The 15,887-nt window shown below is 44.3% G+C and overlaps 1 protein-coding gene across 8 annotated transcripts in view; it reads left to right on the top strand.

Moving 5' to 3' along the window:
* epb41l4a (erythrocyte membrane protein band 4.1 like 4A) overlaps positions 1–15,887 on the top strand; it is a 223,575-nt gene that overhangs the window by 86,094 nt on the left and 121,594 nt on the right. For 6 of the 8 annotated variants that reach the window (XM_059969535.1, XM_059969533.1, XM_059969540.1 and 3 more), the window contains 2 exons: positions 636–740; positions 14,813–14,864. In XM_059969535.1, the coding sequence (XP_059825518.1) occupies positions 636–740; positions 14,813–14,864 (157 nt within the window). Of the gene's footprint in view, positions 1–635; positions 741–11,542; positions 11,816–14,812; positions 14,865–15,887 lie in introns of those variants that run through there. The other 2 variants (XM_059969541.1, XM_059969539.1) reach the window with 2 other exon arrangements.

Below are 15,887 nucleotides of genomic sequence, written 5' to 3'. Positions count from 1 at the left end.
GCAGCCTAATCACAGGACAATTTGCAATGACCAAATTCCTACCAGCTGGTGCAACTTTGGACTGTGGGAGCAAACAAGAGCACCAGAGGAAACCCATGTGGTTGTGGGGAAAATGTACAAACTCCTTACAGGTAGAGATGGGAATTGAATCAGGGCCGCTGGTACTGTAAAGTGCTATGCCAACCACTTCACTACCATGCAGGTCCAAGGCCTGTTTTTATTATAAAAGTTAATAAAGAATATTTTAAATTGGAGAACATATGAATACTTATGCAAGATGTTTTATTGTCATAAAATCATTATGACTATTAGATCTACTTTGTTATAAATACTCTGCCTTGAATTTTGACAAAATACTGTATAGTAAACAAGAGAACATCGACAGAAGATGCTGGAAAAAGTCAGTAGGTCGGGCAGCATCAATGGAAAAGAGAACAGTTGACATTTTAGGCCAAGACCCTTTATCAGCACTGGAGAAAGAAGTGTGTGTGTGTATGTGATCTTTTATGATATTTCTGTTTTGCTTGTATCACAACTTTCTCACAGTTATAGATTCTAAATTAAAATTGTAATGGTTTGTTCATGCTGAAAGAGTTTTTTCTGTCCTGAAGCACTGTCTTTGAACTCTCCCACAGAAATCTACCAAGGGGTCTGTTGTCCTGGATTATGTCTTCCGACATGTAAACCTGATGGAGACGGAATACTTTGGTTTGCGCTATTGTGACCGGAGTCATCAAACTGTAAGTACTAGGAAAAGCTGAAATGTGATGAAGGATTTGGTAAATAGGACTGCCTTAGAAAGTGTGATAGCTTCGAAACAGGCGTTTCCTGTTATTAGCTTTTAATGTTGAATACCAAGTGTATTCTTTACTTTGAAATGCATGAAATTATCTTGTGCTTTTAATGTGTCCTTTGTGGAAGATTTTATAAATTGCAAAGAATTACAGCTAAATATGGTTCTACAACAATAAGATTTTTTTTTAACAGCAGGACAGTTAAAAAGGAGTCATTGCATGTCATGTAGAATACTTAAAAAACAAGAAATTAGGTGTCATACGTATTTGTTATAGAGAACTGATGTTCACGGATTTGTGATGTCAGCATGGACTGAAAATTGGTTAGGGATTGCTGCTTTTTTCAAGTTAAGTAAACTGTTAAATATTGTAAGGATCAGTGTATGAGCCTCAGGGATTTTTAATCTGAATCATTGATATAGATATAGGGGTCAACTGTATTACATTCAAGTTTACTAATGGCACAAGACTCAATAGCAAAGTAAGCTCTAAGGGAATTAGAAGTGAGTTCTAAAGAGACATTAGAGAGGTTAAGTGACTAGCCAAATATAACAGTGGCGAAACATTAGTTTAGCAGCTGATCTAACCCTAATTTCAAATCCTAAATTGGCTTGGTGTAGGAGGAAGAAGATGGATTGGAAGGATTTTTTTTTAAGAACATAAGAAACAGGTGCGGGAGTCGGCCATCTAGCTTGTTGAGCCTGCTCCAACATTCAATAAGATCATGGGTGATCTGGCCATGGACTCATCTCCAGCTACCTGCCTTTCCCCCATAACCCTTAATTCCCTTACTATGCAAAAATCTAGCCAACCTTGTCTTAAGTATATTTACTGAAGTAGCCTCCACTGCTTCATTGGGCTGAGAATTCCACAGATTCACCACCCTTTGGGGAAAAGCAATTCCTCCACATCTCCATCCTAAGTCTACTCCCCTGAATCTTGAGGGGATGCCCCTTAGTTCTAGTCTCACCAACCAGTGGAAACAACTTTTCTGCCTCTATCTTATCTATCCCTTTCATAATTTGATATGTTTCTATAAGATCTCCTTTATTTCTTCTGAACTCCAGTAAGTACAGTCCTAGGTGACTCAATCTCTCCTCATAGTCTAAATACTCATCTCTGGAATCAACCTGGTGAACTTCCTCTGCACCGCCTCCAAAGCCAGTATATCCTTCAAGTAAGGAGATCAGAACTGCGTGCAGTCTCACCAGTACCCTGTACAGTTGCAGCATAAACTCCTTGCTGTTAAAATTAATCCCTCTAGCAATGAAGGCCAACATCCCATTTGGCTTCTCCAGCCCCTTGGTATGAACATCGAATTCTCCAACTTCCGGTAATTCCCTCCCTTTCCCTTCCCCCATCCCACCTTCACTCTGTCTTCTCTTCTAGCTGCCTATCACCTCTCATGACTCTGCCTTCTTCTACTACCCATAGTGCTTTCCCCTTAGATTCCTTCTTCACCTCTCCAGCCTATCCCCTCCCTGCTTCCCCTCCCCCACTCCTTGATATTTCCTCTGATTAGTTTTCCACCCTCCCCCCACCTTTTTTATAGGGCCCCTGCCCCCTCCTTCTGTAGTCCTAACGAAGGGTTTCGACCCGAAATGTTGACTGCTTCTTTCAATGGGTGCTGCCCGACATTCTGAGTTCATCCAGCTTTTTTGTATGGCTTCTTGATAGCTTGCTGCACCTGCAAACCGATGTTTTGTGATTCATGCACAAGAACTCCCAGTAGCTCTGCACAGCAGCATGCTGCAGTTTTATACTATTTAAATAATAATCTGCTCTTCCATTTTTCCTTCCAAAGTGGATGACTTTGCATTTGCCAACATTGTATTCCATCTACCAGACCCTTGCCCAAACACTTCACCTATCTATATCTCTCTGCAGACTCTCTGTATCTTCTGCATGATTTACTTTTCCACTTAATTTAGTATCAGCAGCAAACTTAGATACACTACACTCAGTCCCCTCTTTCAGATCATTAATGTATATCGTGAATAGTTGGTGGGCCCTGGACTGACCCCTGCAGCACATGGCTCACCACTGATTGCCAGCCAGAGAAACACCCATATATCCAACTCTGTGCTTTCTATTAGCTAACCAATCCTCTATCCATGCTATTACATTGAATTGAATTGAATTGACTTTATTACTTACATCCTTCAAATACATGAGGACCCATGACTCCGCCTTCAGAGCAGGCGACAAGGCAGCTCTAACAACAGCGAGGGCTAAACTGTCCCGAGCCATCAGCGGGGCAAAGCGTGCACATGCCCAGCTAATCCACAGCTGCTTCCAGGACCGCAGTGACACACGGCGCATGTGGAAGAGCATCCAGGACATCAGCAACTACAGGACAACATCACCTGACTGTGCAGGAGATGCCTCCCTCCCAGATGCGCTGAATAAATTCTACGCCCGGTTTGAGGCGGAAAATGATATGGCGGTGAGTAAGTCCACCCCTCCTTCAAATGGCCGACGTGAGAAGAACCCTGTGCAGGGTCAACCCACGGAAGGCTGCTGGACCAGACAACATCCCTGGTAGAGTGCTCAGAGGATGTGCAGACCAGCTAGCAGATGTTCTCACTGACATCTTCAACATCTGCCTGAGCAACACCACCGTTCCAACGTGCTTCAAGGCTGCCACCATTGTACCCATGCCGAAGAAGTCTTCAGTGTCCTGCCTAAATGACTACCGTCCCGTTGCACTTACATCCATCATCATGAAGTGTTTCGAGAGGCTCGTCATGAGGCGCATAAAGACCCTGCTGCCCCCCTCACTGTACCCCTGCAGTTTGTGTACTGTCCCAACCGCTCAACAGATGATGCCATTGCCACCACCCTCCACCTGGCCCTAACCCACCTGGACAAAAAAGACACAGATGTTCGGATGCTGTTCATAGACTTCAGTTCAGCATTCAGCACAATCATCCCTCAGAAACTGATTGGAAAGCTGAGCCTACTGGGCCTGAACACCTCCCTCTGCAACTGGATCCTAGACTTCCTGGATGGGAGACCAAGGTCAGTCCGGATTGGGAGCAGCATCTCCAACACCATCACACTGAGCACGGGGGCTCCCCAGGGCTGTTTACTCAGTTCACTGCTGTTCACTCTGCTGACCCACGACTGTGCTGCAACACACAGCTCGAACCATATAATCAAGTTCACTAATGACACAACCCCCGTGGTGGGTCTCATCAGCAAGAATGACGAGTCAGATTACAGAGAGGAGGTATAGTGGCTGACGGACTGGTGCAGAGCCAACAACCTGTCTCTTAATGTGAACAAAACAAAAGAAATGGTTGTTGACTTCAAGAGGACACAGAACGATGCTGAACATTGATGGCTCCTCGGTAGAGATTGTAAAGAGCATCTAATTTCTTGGTCCCCTGACGGAGAATCTCACCTGGTCCCTCAACACCAGCTCCATAGCAGAGAAAGCCCAGCTGCGTCTCTACTTGCTGCAAAGGCTGAGGAAAGTCCATCTCTCACCCCCCATCCTCATCACATTCTACAGGGGTTGTATTGAGAGCATCCTGAGCAGCTGCATCACTGCCTGGTTCGGAAATTGCACCATCTTGGATCGCAAGACCCTGCAGCAGATAGTGAGGTCAGCTGAGAAGATCATCGGGGTCTCTCTCCCCGCAATCACGGACATTTACAGAACACGCTGCATCTGCAAAGGAAACAGCATTATGAAGGACCCCATGCACCCCTCATACAATCTCTTCTCCCTCCTGTCGTCTGGGAAAAGGCTCAGAAGCATTCGGACTCTCATGGCAAGACTATGTAACAGTTTCTTCCCTCAAGCTATCAGACTCCTCAATACCCAGAGCCTGGACTGACACCTTACTGCCCTATTGTGCTGCTTATTATATATTGTAATGCCTGCACGAGGAAATCTGCAGATGCTGGAAATTCAAACAACACACACAAAATGCTGGTAGAACACAGCAGGCTAGGCAGCATCTATAGATGCTTCTCCCTGTAGATGCTGCCTAGCCTCCTGTGTTCTACCAGCATTTTGTGTGTGTTGTTGTAATGCCTGCACTGTTTTTGTGCACTTTATGCAGTCCTGTGTAGGTTTGTAGTCCAGTGTAGCTTTCTCTGTGTTTTTTTACGTAGTTCAGTCTAGTTTTTGTACTGTGTCATGTAACACCATGGTCCTGTAAATGGATACATTTCTTTTCTGATTGGAAGACTTTGATTAGTAGTATTCTGCAAGGATCAGTGCCAAGATTGTATGTGAAATAAATGATTTGTATATGGATGTTGGAAGTATGATTAGTAAATTTGTAATTGATGTGATGTAGTATAGAATGTGAGATGATGAGCTGAAGAGGATTCAGCATAAGCTTTATAAAATGTTGTTTTGGCCACGCCTGGTGTTCTTTGTACACTAGAAGAATGTGTTTGGCCTCAGAGTATAAAAGAGATTCACTTGTATGTTTACTTGATTGGAGGACCTCAGCTATAGAAAGAAATTGGTTCAGCTAGGCTTGATTTATCTAGAATAAAGGGAAACTAAAAGAAGTAAAATTATGAGAGGTCCTGATAGAGCAGATAGTCAAATTATTTTTCCCATGATTGCAAGAACAGAAATGTATAATTTTAAACTGAAAGAAACTATGCAAGCAATGCGGGGGGGAGGGGGAGAAGGGTGTAGGCTTTTTTTCAATAGAGGCTGTTTTTTATCTGGAGCTTGCTGTCAGAGGATGTGGAGTCAGATCCAATTACTACATTTGAGAAGCATTTGGACAGACACTTGCATAGACAAGGTATAGGATAATGTAGTGAAAGGGGATTGGTATAAATAGGCAGAAAAGTTAGTGTGGATGTAGTGTGCCAAAGGTCCTGTTTACGTGCAGTAAAACTTTACAACTCTGACAGCTGAAAATGGAAAAGGAGCATTTTGAACCAGAGTTGTAGATATACAGATTTACCAACAGTAGAATTAGAATTTTTCAAGATTCTGAATTCGGCTTACAGTTCAATGCCAAGTAAATCAATTTCTTAATTATACAATGTACTCTTACATGCTAAAAATGAAAACACATTGTATATTAAAGAGAAGTGGGAGAAAGAAGTGAGGTTGGTACTTTCAGAGGAGGTTTGGGGGAAAATATGCGGCTTTCAGTGGTCTTCGACTAACTCTTTGATTTGGACAGAACATTGTTGGAAAAATATTATAAGATACTTCAAGACCCCATATCAGAAAAAATATAAAGACACAAACGTGATGTGTTGGAGAAGGTGTGGCTCCAAGGAGGCAAATCATTTCCATATTTTCTGGGATTGCCCTAAATTAAGTTTATATTGGAAAGGTATTCATAGAACTTTAGGTCAGGTATTTAAGACCCAATTACCTCTGAACTTTGAGACATTCTACTTGGGGCATGTACTGTTTTTGGTCAGAAGAAAGACATAAAGTTGGTACAGGTCCTCTTAGCGGCAAGTAAGAAATCAATCACCAGAAAGTGGCTAAATCCAATTTCACCTGCATTAGAAGATTGGCATGAAATTATTTTGGAAATATTTAAAATGGAAAAGATGACCTACTCTTTGAGAATTCAAAAAGAAAAATTTAATCAAATTTGGAATAAATGGATTGAATTTATAACCCGAAAGCAAGCAGACTCTGGTTGACTCTCCTAATGATTTATATTGCTTTTCTCATCAACACAGTAATATTGCTAATATAAGCACCCTTGGTTCAATTGTTTACTTGTATTTTTTTGAAAATAGGGAATTAACACAAGTAAAGGAAAAGATTTGGGAAAGGGGAAAATATGGAAAAATTCAGTAAATAAGTACATAGGGATTGGATAATTATGTTTGGGGGTAGGAGCAAACATGAACGAGTTAGGGTATAAAATCCTACAATGGTAGTTACATAGGGTTACATATAATATTTTGGACCAGAAGTAATGGTTCAGAAGAGATACATGGAAATTATTACTAATCCATTATTATTAATATTTTTCTTAACAATTATTGTCATTGCTTAGTCTAATAGGGTGGAATTACAATTGCACATAATTATCTATTTAAGTGCCTTATTACTTTTTATATTATCTCAATGTGTACTTATGTAAAAAATTATAGATTAAAACTAAATTTTAAAAAAATTTAAAAAAGGAAAAGGAGCATTTTGGACACAATTGACCTCCTTGAATCCATTCATTACAGCACAGTGATAATTCAGCATAAATGGCAGAAGTACATTACCTTACAAACTTCCCACCTATCCACCATCTCACTTCTGGTAAAGTCTGCAAGTCCCTAATTAGCCTCCTCTGAGAACTCACATGACTGGACTGGAAGCAGCTCCCCGTTTACCACCAACATTATGCCTAAGAAGATGTTATATTTATCTTGTTCTGGCTGTAAATCATGAAGCTATAATGCAAAAATATATTTGCAAACTTAAAAACGTCGAACATAGAAAACCTACAGCATAATACAGGCCCTTCTGCCCACAACGCTGTGCCAACATATACTTTAGAATTTACCAGGGGTTACCCATAGCTCTCTATTTTTCAAAGCTCCATGTTACCTATTCAGGATTCTCTTAAAAGACCCTATCACATCCACTTCCACCACCATCTCTGCCACCCCATTCCATACACTCACTACTCTTTTCTTTAAGAAAAAACTTACCCCTGACATCTCCTCTGTACCTACTTCCAAGCACCTTAAAACTGTGTCCTCTCATATTAGCCATTTCAGCCCTGGGAAAAAGCCTCTGACTATCGACACAATCAGTGCCTCTTATCATCTTCACACCTCTATCAGGTCTCCTCTCATCCTGTGCCACTCCAAGGAGAAAACACCGAGTTCACTCAACCTATTCTCATAAGACAAGCTCCCCAGTCCAGGCAACATCCTTATAAATCTCCTTTGCACCCTTTCTATGATTTCACATCCTTCCTATAGTAAGGTGACCGGAAATTAGCACAGTACTCCGTGGGGTCTGACCAGGGTCCTATATAGCTGTACCATTGCCTCATGGCTCTTGGACTCAATCCCATGGCTGATGAAGGCCAATGCACCATATGCCTCCTTAACCACAGAGTCAACCTGCATACTAGCTTTGAGTGTCCTCTGGACTCAGACCCTGGGATCCCATTGATCCTCCACACTGCCAAGAGTCTTACCATTAATACTATATTCTGCCATCATATTTGACCTACCAAAATGAACCACCTCACACTTATCTCGGTTGAACTCCATCTACCACTTCTCAGCCTAGTTTTGCATCCTATCGATGTCACGCTGTAACCTCTGACAGCCCTTCACAGTATCCAGAACACCCCCCCCCCCCAACCTTTGTATCGTCGGCATATTTACTAACCCATCCCTCCTCTTCCTCATCAAGGTCATTTATAAAACTCACAAAGAGAAGGGGTCCCAGAACAGATCCCTGAGAAACACGACTGGTCACTAACCTCCATACAGAATATGACCCGTCTACAACCACTCTTTGCCTCTGTGTGCAAGCCAGTTGTGCATCCACAAAGCAAGGTTGACTTGGATCCCATGCCTCCTTATTTTCTTAATAAGCCTTGCATGGGATACCTTATCAAATGCCTTGCTGAAATCCATATACACTACATCTATTGCTCTACCTTCATCAATGTGTTTAGTCACGTCCTCAAAACATTCAATCAGGCTCGTAAGGCACGACCTGCCTTTGACAAAGCCATGCTGACTATTCAGAATCATATTATGCCTTTCCAAATGTTCATAAATCCTACCTCTCATGATCTTCTCCAACAACTCTTACCAACTACTGAAGAAAGACTCACTGGTCTGTAATTTCCTGTGCTTTCTCTACTCCCTTTCTTGAACAAGGGAACAACATCTGCAACCCTACAATCCTCTGGAACCTCTCCAATCCCCATTGATGATGCAAAGATCATCTCTTGAGGCTCAGCAATCTCCTCCCTCGCCTTCCACAGTAGCCCAGGGTACATCTCGTCCAGTCCCAGTGTCTTATTCAACTTGATGCTTCCCAAAAGCTCCAGAACATCCTATTTCTTAATGTCTATATGTTCAAGCTTTTCAATCCTCTAAGTCATCCCTACAATAGCCAAGATACTTTTCTGTAGTGAATACTGAAGCAAAGTATTCATTAAGTACCTCTGCTACCTCCTCAGGTTCCATACACACTTTTCCACTGTCACACTTGATTGCTCCTAATCTCTCACTTCTTATCCTTTTGCTCCTCACATACTTGTAGAATGCCTTGGGGGGGGGGGGGGGGAGGGGGAGTTTCTTAAACCTGTTCGCCAAGGCCTTCTTATGGCCCCTTCTGGCTCTTCTAACTTCATTCTTAAACTCCTTCCTGCTAGCCTTATTATCTTACAGAATTCTATCATTTCCTACTGCTCTGAACCTTTTGTAAGCTTTTCTTCTTGTCTAGATTTTCAACTGTGATGCACCATCAATAACTCTCTGAGACGTGAGGCGAGATATCGGCTTTTATTGACTGGAAGAAAGAACAAGCAGCAATTGACCACCATGCTACATCCCGGAGACTGAGAGGCAGGGCTCAGGCCCCAATCGCCTTTATACCGGGGTCTGTGGGAGGAGCCACAGGAGCAGTCAGCGGTGGGGGGGGGGGGGGGGCGTGTCCAGACAGGTATATATAGTTCACCACATTCACCCCCCCCCCTTTGTTTTAAAAGAGAGTCCCCATCTGGCGAAGTTTCTTACAAGTATATTTACAGGTTAAGTCTATCAGGTGGTCGAATCTGTCGCTGCGATCTACGTAGCACCGGCTGTGATTGCTCAGGTGCCGGTGGTGATTGCACCGGAGACGGTGGTTGTGCTGGTTCCGGCCTAACTGGAGGTGTCAGCCCACTAGGTGTCAGTGATCCCTCATGCGTGTGCGAGACGCCCGGTATAGGAGTGTCGTGAGGAGTCTGTGTAGGGCTCGGTGTGCACGGTGTCACCTCGGGTACAGAGTTCATAGTTACCGGGAAGTGTTCGGGGTAGTGGTCTTCTGCTCCTGTGGGCGCCAGGTTGCGGACGGAGACCGTGTCCTCCCGCCCATCAGGTAAGACCACGTAGGCATACTGAGGGTTTGCATGTAGAAGGTGAACCCTCTCAACCAGCGGGGAGTATTTATTGCTCCTCACATGTTTCCGGAGCAGCACTGGCCCTGGGGACGTTAGCCAAGCTGGTAGGGTGGTCCCAGTGGCAGACTTCCTGGGAAAAGAGAATAGGCGCTCATGAGGGGTGGCATTGGTGGATATACATAACAGGGAGCGGATAGAGTGGAGTGTTCAGGGTAGTGGTCTGCTGCTCCTGCGGGCGCCAGGTCGCGGACGGAGACCGTGTCCTCCCGCCCATCAGGTAAGACCACGTAGGCATACTGGGGGTTCGCATGTAGAAGGTGAACACAATTGTCCCTGTTATAAGTAAGGTTCAGGGCTTTGGCCACTTGGAAAAATCGTTGGAGGTTGGCATTGTGATCCGACCAGTCGTGACCACAGATGGTGATATTATCCAGATAGGGAAATGTGGCCTTCAGTTGGCACTGGTCCACATTCCGGTCCATTTCCCTCTGGAAGACCGAGACACCATTTGTGACACTGAAGGGGACACGCAGGAAGTGATAGAGCCTGCCGCCCGCCTCGAAGGCGGTGTAGGGGCGGTCCTCTGGACGGATGGGGAGCTGGAGATAAGCGGATTTAAGATCTATTGTCGAGTACACCTTGTACTGAGCTATCTGGTTGACCATATCCGCGATGCGGGGTAGGGGGTACGCGTCAAGCTGCGTGAACCTATTGATGGTCTGGCTATAGTCCACGACCATCCTATTTTTCTGCCCGGTCTGAACAACAACCACCTGGGCCTTCCAAGGACTTGTGCTTGGCTCAATGATCCCCTCCCTGAGCAGCCACTGCACCTCCGACTGAATGAAGGCCCTGTTCCCCGTGCTGTACCTCCTGCTTTTAGTTGCCACAGGTTTACAGTTGGGGGTCAGGTTGGCGAACAGCGGTGGGGGAGGGATCTTGAGGGTGGAGAGGCTGCAAGTGGTGTCAGTCGCGCAGCTGTCGGCATGGTGCTGGGTGGGATGTGTGGGTCAGTAGCGGGGTATATGACGAAGTCCCACAAAACTGAGGATTCCTGACAGTGAGTGGTGGGAGGGGCCCATCATATCCATAGTCACACTTTCGAGGTGGCTCTGGAAGTCCAGCCCCAATAGCACAGGCGCGCACAGTTGAGGCATGACCAGTAACGCAAAGTCCTGATATTCTGTGCCCTGCATCACCAGTGTCGCTACACAACCCACCCAGGTGTTTGTAGAATGCGACCCAGAAGCCATGGTGACTCTCTGGCTTACCAGCCATGTCACGAGTCCGCAACGTTACACTGTGTCTGGGTCAATAAAACTCTCAGTGCTGCTCGTGTCAAACAGGCAGCTAGTCCTGTGCCCCTCCACCAGGATGTCCATCATTGACCTTGTAAGCTGGTGTGGGGCGCTTTGGTCGAGGGTTACGGAGGCCAGAGTTGAACTGCTGTCTTGGTGCCCGGTAAGCACCGGTGGGTCGGGGGTGGGGCATGTTGGCGCCGACAAAGATGGCCGCCCCCATCCGGGCAGGCAAGATGGCGGCCCCCATGCCTTGCACAAGGCGAGCAGGCAAGATGGCGGCCCCCATGTCTCACACACAGCACTGCCCGACCCCGCTCGTGGTTTAGACTTACAGACCTTGGCGAAATGGTCCTTCTTCCCGCAGCTGGAGCAGGTCACTTCTCAGGCCGGGCAGCGTTTTCGGGGGTGCTTTTAAAGTCCGCAGAAGTAACACTGCACGGACTTGCGACTGGCAGCAGCTGTGGTCTGGTTTGAGGAGTTCGTGGACTCACGATTGGCAGCGGCATTGGTGAATTCGCTCGCTGGTGGCGGGGTTTGAGGTGTCCATGGGACCGGCGGGGGATCGTGCGGCTGGAAAGCGTCAGCGTTGTGCAGAGCAACCTCCAGCATGTCAGCCGTCTCGATCGCCCAGCGTAAGGTAAGATTGGCATTTTCCAGCAGCCGCTGGCGCACGTACACTGACCTGATCCCCGTAACGAAGGCGTCTCGTACTAGCAGCTCCACATGTTGTTCCGCCATCAGAGCTTTGCAGTCGCAAGTTCGCACGAGTGTCTGTAGGGCTCGGAGAAACGCAGCGCTCGTTTTGCTGGTTCACTGCCACCACGTCGCTAAGCGTTGTCTTGTGTAGACGATGTTCACCGGCCGCAGGTACTGTCTTTTGAGGGCATCCAGTGCCTCTTTGTAGGTCTTCAGGTCCCTGATAAGTGAGTAAACTTTCGGGGTGACACTCGAGAGGAGAATTCTGTTCATAATAGCAGGCTCAGTCGCACGAATCTCTTCCAAGTTTGATTGGAAGCATGCAAGCCAGAGTTCAAAGGCAAGAGCTGCTTCTGGAGTTTGGGGGTCCAAATCTAATTTTTCCAGACATAAAATACTTTCCATGTTTTAAAACTTCCAGTCAATAAAATTGATGCACCATCAATAACTCTCTGAGACGTGAGGCGGGATATCGGCTTTTATTGACTGGAAGAAAGAACAAGCAACAAGCAGTCCTGGAGACTGAGAGGCAGGGCTCAGGCCCCAATCGCCTTTATACCAGGGTCAGTGGGAGGAGCCACAGGAGCAGTCAGCGGGGGGGCGTGTCCAGACAGGTATATGTAGTTCACCACAAACTATCTGCGTATACCACGGTTCCTGTACCTTACCATCCTTTCCCTGTCTCACTGGAACATACCTGTACAGAATACCACGCAAATATTCCCTGCATATTTTTCACATTAATGCCATACATTCCCCTGAGAACATCTGTTCCCAAATTATGCTTCCAAGTTCCTGCCTGATAGCTTCATATTTCCCCTTACTCAAATTAAACACTTACCTAACTTGTCTGTTCCTGTCCCTCTCCAATGCTATGGTAAAGGAGATAGAATTATGATCACTATCTCCAAAGTGCTCTCCCACTGAGAGACCTGATACCTAACAAACTCCACCCTATCTAAACCCCTCACTCTAGGGAGATGCCAATCCATATTGGGGAAGTTAAAATTCCCCATCATGACAACTCTGTTATTACTGCACTGTTCCAGAATCTGTCTCCCTATCTGCTTCTCGATGTCCCTTTTACTACTGGGTGGTCTATATATATATTTAAAAAACACACCCGGTAGAGTTATTGACCCCTTCCTGTTTCTAACTTCCACCCTCAGAGACTCAGTGGACAATCCCTCCATGACTTCCTCCTTTTCTATAGCTGTGATGCTATCTCTGATCAGCAGTGCCTCGCCCCCACCTCTTTTACCTCCTTCCCTGTCCTTTCTGAAACATCTAAAGCCTGGCACTCTTAAGTAACCATTCCTGCCCCTGAGCTATCCATGTTTCTGTAACGGCCATAACATCCTTGCTCCAAGTACTGATCTACTCTCTAAGCTTATCTGCTTTGTTCATGATGCTTATTGCATTAAAATAGACACACCTCGTCGTCAGTCTGAGTGTATTCCTTCTCTGTCAATACCTATGAATTTTAAACACTGTTGAACACTCTCAAACTTCAAACTAATATATGAACTTTATTATTTAATTGGTCTCTTGAGAAAAGCTGATTTACTGGCAATAACTTTAAGTCAAGTCAAGTCAAGTCGCTTTTATTGTCATTTCAACCATAACTGCTGGTACAGTAAATAGTAAAATTGATTCACCGTTTTCCAGGACCATGGTGTTACATGACACAGTACAAAAACTAGACTGAACTATGTAAAAAAAAACAACACAGAGAAAGCTACACTAGACTACAGACCTACACAGGACTGCATAAAGTGCACAAAAACAGTGCAGGCATTACAATATATAATAAACAGGTCAATAGGGCAAGTTGTCAGTCCAGGCTTCGGATATTGAGGAGTCTGATAGCTTGGGGGAAGAAACTGTTACATAGTCTGGTCGTGAGAGCCTGAATGCTTCGGAGCCTTTTCCCAGATGGCAGGAGGGAGAAGAGATTGTATGAGGGGTGCATGGGGTCCTTCATAATGCTGTTTCCTTTGTGGATGCAGCGTGTAGTGTAAATGTCCGTGATGGTGGGAAGAGAGACCCTGATGATCTTCTCAACTGACCTCACTATCCGCTGCAGGGTCTTGCAATCCGAGATGGTGCAATTTCCGAACAAGGCAGTGATGCAGCTGCTCAGGATGCTCTCAATACAACCCCTGTAGAACGTGATGAGGATGGGGGGTGGGAGATGGACTTTCCTCAGCCTTTGCAGAAAGTGGAGATGCTGCTGGGTTTTCTTTGCTATGGAGTTGGTGTTGAGGGACCAGGTGAGATTCTCCGTCAGGTGAACACCAAGAAACTTGAGATGTTACTGTAAAGGTTCCCGAAGCTCAAGGCGCGATGTCAGGTTGTTGGGTCTCAATGTTCAGGCACACGAATGCTATCCTTCTCTGTTATTTTATGCTTCCCTTTCTCCCTTCCTCTTGTTTCCCAAATCACTCCATCTCATGAATTCTTGAACAGACTTTTAACTGCTGTTTATAAAAGGATATTAGAAGAAAGCTACGAGGAGAAGGAGGAAATAATTATGTTAATTACTCACTCTCCCATTCAAGACATTGAAGTTCTTTGAAAATGATTGGAATCCAAACAGTATGGGATACTTATGAAAGATATACATAAAGATTTTCATGTGTTCTTGCTATAAACATGTCTACTCAAGTTTATTGTCATATGTACAATTACATGAATGTACGGGTAGAATGGAAAACGTACTTGCAACAGCATCATAGGCTCTTAGTATGAGAGGTACAACAGTCGTAAAAGCAAAACATAATTTATTTTTAGCATGTTTATTTTGCGTAAAATAATTTTGCAAAGAAGAACACATATACAAATAATATATTTCTGAGTATATTATTAAAGTTCTGTAAGAATCCACATAACAGAACATTAGTAATTTGTTCTCATATTAACCATTTATTTTAAACAGTACTGGCTGGATCCCATGAAAACTCTCGCTGAACACAAGGATCTCATAAACAGTGAGTAATGTTTTCAATGAAATGTGCATTTTCTGCTTTATAGTTGATAAAACTTGGGTGGGAAGCCCAGACATGCTATTTTGTGTACTTTTAAATTTCTATCAGTACATGGTCAAAACAATGCAGGTCAGCTTTTTTATCTCACAGGTGAGCTGAAATGTTGGGTTTCAGTGACTAGTGAACAATTTTATCTCAGTATTCAGAGAAAGGAAGTCAGTTTTGTTTTATAAATCCAAGACATTAAACTTATTTCAGCTTGAGTGTTACAGACTTGGACCTAACAGAGACCTGATCAGGATCAGTTACATTAGTTTTCTCACAATCTTTTGACTGTATTTTATGAGTATAGGTTTTGCTAGCAGATACCTCAGTATCAGGCCATTGTATTGATGTGTGTATTAATGAAGCAGAGCCTGGTGCCAGTTGTCTTGAACTCTCTTGCCACTGGATCAAGATCTTGTTTCCCCCCGCTATTGTGGCAATATAAAGTTCAGGAGCTAAAATGCCAAGACCCTCAGTGATAGTACAAACCACCACAGAGCTAAACATCATTGTTGTCATACTTCAAATGCAAACATTTTGATATTTACATCTGTCTTGAATGAGACCTGACAGACAAGAAGTAGCCTGTTCAAGGAAAGGTGATGGATATTCCACCTTCTGGAAAACAATCTACAATTCCAAAAAAGGCTGGAAGTTTTTTCTCAAAAATGAGCTTATCTGGTGCGTCAATGACTCGATCTTTAGAATTACTGAACCTGCATTCAGTTTGCCCCATATGCCCCAACTTGAGAGTGACAAGTGAACCAAAGAAGATTTCGACCTTAAAGAAATACTGATCTACAATAAATCAGTCTCAATCCCAAAGGGCTGTCTGAGAAGAACTCCTTTTCATATCCTTTGTAACAAAAAATGGTCAAGTAATCTGAAACATGACAAGAAAACTATTATTGAAGGGAAGGACCAATGCTGCTAATAGTAAACTAGGGAGAAATAGTATCGTACATTAAATTTAACTCTGTC

This window comes from Hypanus sabinus, chromosome 5 (genome assembly GCF_030144855.1).
Source record: "Hypanus sabinus isolate sHypSab1 chromosome 5, sHypSab1.hap1, whole genome shotgun sequence".
Lineage (NCBI taxonomy): Eukaryota > Metazoa > Chordata > Chondrichthyes > Myliobatiformes > Dasyatidae > Hypanus > Hypanus sabinus.
Note: the sequence above shows the minus strand (reverse complement) of the source record. Positions and strands in the feature narration are given on the sequence as shown.